At 37.2% G+C, this 4,693-nt stretch overlaps 1 protein-coding gene across 1 annotated transcript; it reads left to right on the top strand.

Annotated features, from left to right (window-relative positions):
- Positions 1-301: 301 nt before the first annotated feature.
- Positions 302-4,039, top strand: LOC125016490 (lamin-A-like). The gene is made up of 5 exons (XM_047599003.1): positions 302-550; positions 1,573-1,614; positions 3,384-3,482; positions 3,613-3,720; positions 3,845-4,039. Exons 1-5 carry the CDS (start codon positions 488-490, stop codon positions 3,950-3,952), a joined length of 420 nt encoding a protein of 139 aa, XP_047454959.1. The 5' UTR covers positions 302-487; the 3' UTR covers positions 3,953-4,039.
- Positions 4,040-4,693: the final 654 nt, after the last annotated feature.

Raw genomic sequence — 4,693 nt, 5'->3', positions numbered from 1 at the left:
TTGACCAGAAACTGGGATCGCTATTTCCATAATGGCTGGTACTTACCTGTCCTTGAATGGTGGTCAACATCTTCTCTCTGCTTGTTAGAAGGTCAGAAGGTCTGACTATGTTCTAGCCAGAATACTCTGTCCTATCTCCTAACTCCAATAGACTGGTATGATGTAGACCACCTGCTGGATCAACACACAAAGAAATGATTTGATCAGAGACAGAAACCTTCACATATTTGACTCTAATCTCAGAGAGACTGAGTTCTCTGTTATTAATGAACTACTGGTGGAGTTTGACAAACACAAACACAACTCTGCTCCATCCACATGTCAAATGATAGAACTACAGGAATAAACAGCATTTAAAATCCACACAGTAGATAATAGAGAATATGTTGTGGACAAGTTAGATTCTGACTGTTAACAATCTGGACTTCATCTCTTTTTTACTCAGATATATGAACTAAGGGAGAAGAAGAAGAAGCTGAAGAAAGAGATGGAGACAAGAAACAAAGAGCTGGAGACCAGAAACAAAGAGATGGAGGAGATAAAAGATGAGGTAAAGAACAAACTCACAGAAACATCAACTGCAGAACTTTATAATTCAATGTTTATTACAAATAAAATATGAAGCAAAAACTACTTAGTTGATATCAATAAGAATAAATGACATAAATGTTGATTCACTTCAATAAATAGTTGAGAAAGAAAACATTGAAATCCATTCAGAGGAAACATCATGAACAAGACTTGATGACATCTCAGAGAAACACTAAACAGAACTGATCACAGGACTGGTTCACCCAATATGCACAGTGCATGTGTTGCGTAGCATCCCGCAAACTCATAGAGGCCCCGTGAGAGAAAAACAAAAACAAAACGTGATGATGTGACCGTCCATAGTGCTGCTCACGCACATCAGATTCCTAGTGCATGTGCATGAACGTAGATGAAGAGGAGTTATCCCTCGGGGAAAAAAAAAGGAAAACTGCCTTAAAATGAACAGCGGTAACAGCAGTAATGGATAAATATTTACTAAGATTGAATTTAGTTTGATAGATACAAGGCACATTTAGATGTAGATATATTCGTGAATAAATAAAACTCATGAAATATCATGACAATGGTGCTAAATAGGCTAAATAACTAAATCACGTATATTTTCAGTAAAGTATCTGAAGGTAAAACAAGTGCAGCTGAATTAATAGCAGCCTTATCTATATTTATGCAGTTTTTGTACTAATATGTATTAGTGTAATATGTTTACAGGGGGGATGAGTGGAAGCACTGGGTGTCAGGTGTGACTGCTGAACATTTTGGGTTCAGTTAAAAGGCCCTTAGCAGAATTTAGCCTCGGACCCATGAAGGTCTGAACCAGCTCTGATTGGTCAGGAATGAAATCTGTCTTCATCTCTTCTTTCTACCAGTTCATGAAGCAGATCAACCAACAGGAAGAGAAACAACATGAATGTGTCACAGTTTCAAATTAACAATTTCATCTGTGAGAGTGTTATGTTTTTATTTCTTTTTGTTTGTTTCTTGTCCTGCTTCACTTCCTGTTTTCCTCTGATTCCTTCTCAGTATCTAGAGCCTGACAACTATCAGACGACAGTGAAGGAGGAGGTTAGTAGTTTCTATCAGATTCTAGTTTGTTCTCATTTCAATGTGTTTCTGTTTCATTTAATATTCAGATCATTGTCTTGTTCTAAGGAGGTTGATGTTGGTGGTCAACATCATCTCTCTGCTTGTTAGATTAGTGAGATAGTTCCTCATGTTCTGTCGTGTTTCTGAGTTCTTGTCTAGATTTTTTAGTTTGTGGATCTCATCTATGTTTGTATTTGTGTTATTTTATAACCTCCAATACTTTTAGTTCCAGCTCCAGCTAGTTTTGAGTTTCTTTTGTTTCCTCCTCTGGTGTCTTTATTTGGGTCCTACCTCCACAACACAACACAACACAACACAACACAACACGACACGACACGACACGACACGACACAACACAAAACGACACGACACGACACAACACAAAACAACAGAACAGAACAGAACAGAACAGGACAGGACAGGACAGGACAAGAACACACAAGAACACACAAGAACACACATGAACACAACACACAAGAACACAACACAACACAACACACAAGAACACACCAGAACACAACACACAAGAACATACAAGAACACACAAGAACACAACACAACAGAACACAACACACAAGAACACACAAGAACACAACACACAAGAACACACAAGAACATATAAGAACACAACACATAACAACACATAAGAACACATAACAACACAACACATAACAACACACAAGAACACATAACAACACATAACAACACATACGAACACAACACAACACATAAGAACACAACACATAAGAACACATAAGAACACATAAGAACACAACACAACACACAAGAACACAACACAACACATAAGAACACAACACAACACAACACACAAGAACACAACACAACACAACACAACACACAAGAACACACAAAGAACAACACAACACACAAGAACACACAAGAACACAACACAACACACACAAGAACACACAAGAACACAACACAACACAACACAAGAACACAACACAACACAATACATAAGAACACAACACATAAAACACAACACAACACATAAGAACACAACACATAAGAACACAACACAACACAACACATAAGAACACAACACATAAGAACACAACACAACACATAAGAACACAACACAACACAGTGTTTCTTTACTCATCCTGACGTTTGTCTGTCAGCACATGTTTCATGAATCCTACGTAGAAACTTAATTTTTTTTTCTTTTACGAGTCAACATTCATGAAGGTCCATGTTTAATCTCATCTTCTCTTTCTGTCTTCTCTCTCCTCATAATAAAGAAACTTGTGGATGTAGAGAGAGAAACACAAACACACAGAAACATCAACCTGCAGCACTTTTAATTCAATGTTTCTTGACTTTTTCCCCCAAAATCATAATTTATTGGAGAGCAGTTTCCAACTTAAATCAGAACAACAACTAAACTAAATGTTTCTCTTCATGTTTCTCCAGAGAGAGAAATCCAGTACAGAGGTTCTTCTTTTTACTACGAATCATCTGCTGTAACTTTTTATTCAACTTTAACAAACATCCTTCCTGAAAACAGCCAAACCTCCCACTAGAAACATGATGTTAACTAAGAGCAGAAAGACTTGTCATTGTCTGTCTGTCTTTGATTGGTTTCTAAAGCTCCTCATGTTCTAGGTCCTACCTCCTCATCACATTTATGTTTAATGATGAAAAGTTCTCTGAATGATTGAGAGATAGAACATGAAGCTGACTGATGTGAAAGGACTAATCTGTGGATGTCGTCTCCTCCCAAACAGAACAGCAGCAGCTCAGACAGTCAGGAGACGTTAAGAGACGTCACTGTGGTGGTTAATGACAACTACAAGTTTATCTGTCTGAGAAACACGTCTGATCAGGTGATGTTGATTTAAGAGTCATTTTTTTTCATAGAAAATATTGATTCAACAGATTTAATAGACACCAACATTCATTTGTTTCTGTCTCTGTGTCTCATTCTTCTTCTTGTGTTTCATTTCCGTCCTGCAGGACAAATCACTGGAAGGACGTCAGTTAAAAGTCCAGATCAACGATAGTGAACCCATCACATACACATTTGATTCATCAATGGAACTCAAGGCTGGAAAGATTCTTACTGTGAGTCTTTGTAGATGTTTCATTGATGTTGTTATATTTTCCATTTTCTTACTTTTCCTTCAGTTTTTCTAATTATTATTTTCTGACTGTGACTCTGTGACCTTTGGATTTACTACATTTACAGATATGCCCTTCAGACTATGACGAGAGTTTTGGTGTACCTTGTGACCTGGTGTGGAAGTTCCTGGAGCCCTGGAAGTCTGGAGACAGAGTCCAGGTCTCTCTGCAGTGAAATAGTTCCCAGTTGAACTCCTTCAATAAAGTTCAGTAATCCAGCAAACAGCAACATTATAGATGAGAAACAGCACGACTCAGATCTTCCTGCAGAAACCACACACTGCAGAGAAAGTCTCTGGAAACACTTGGCTCCATTTTATTGGATTAGTCAAGTTTGATGTGAACGTTGGTTTGTTTAAAGACTTTTACAGGATGACGTCAGTGTTTTATGTTGTTAAAATCTGACAGAATTAATATTTTAATGTTTTAATTCTACTTTTTTACATAGTTGATTGTAATGAGAGGCTTAAATGTGACTACAATTTTAAAAAGACATACTTTTACAGTTAAAGACTCGTTATTTTAAGTCTGTATTTTCTAATTCAAGAACATGAACCAGTATTACATCAGTGAGGAGAACCTCTAGGATTAGAAGTTAATTTAAAGATCCAATCAGAGTCCATGAGCTGAATGTGAAGAGAAACTGGGTCAAAGTCTTGACCTGAATCCAACAGAAACGTTGATGAGAGGAAACCACCACTGACTTTGTTTTTGTTGTTGATAATGAATAAAATAAATAGATAAAATAAAAACTCTGTGTTGGATCTTTTTGTTGAGAGTCTGATGCAAGGAGCATCTAACACTTCAGGAATGACTGCACAGCATGAACTGACGAATGAGTGAAATATGTGATAAGAACCAGACGGAGGTCAGATGAGACAGATATCCACCCTGATAACATACGTTGGACGATGAG

The sequence above is a fragment of the Mugil cephalus genome, chromosome 1 (assembly GCF_022458985.1).
Source record: "Mugil cephalus isolate CIBA_MC_2020 chromosome 1, CIBA_Mcephalus_1.1, whole genome shotgun sequence".
NCBI classification, from domain to species: Eukaryota; Metazoa; Chordata; class Actinopteri; order Mugiliformes; family Mugilidae; genus Mugil; species Mugil cephalus.
Note: the sequence above shows the minus strand (reverse complement) of the source record. Positions and strands in the feature narration are given on the sequence as shown.

What these genes read in the sequence shown, in the direction of transcription:
- LOC125016490 (XM_047599003.1), top strand. Translation starts at nt 488, where the DNA reads ATGGAGACAAGAAACAAAGAGCTGGAGACCAGAAACAAAGAGATGGAG. An exon ending in TGGAGGAGATAAAAGATGAG is followed by an intron (nt 551 to 1,572) that starts GTAAAGAACAAA and finishes ATTCCTTCTCAG; the next exon opens with TATCTAGAGCCTGACAACTA. An exon ending in AGACGACAGTGAAGGAGGAG is followed by an intron (nt 1,615 to 3,383) that starts GTTAGTAGTTTC and finishes CCTCCCAAACAG; the next exon opens with AACAGCAGCAGCTCAGACAG.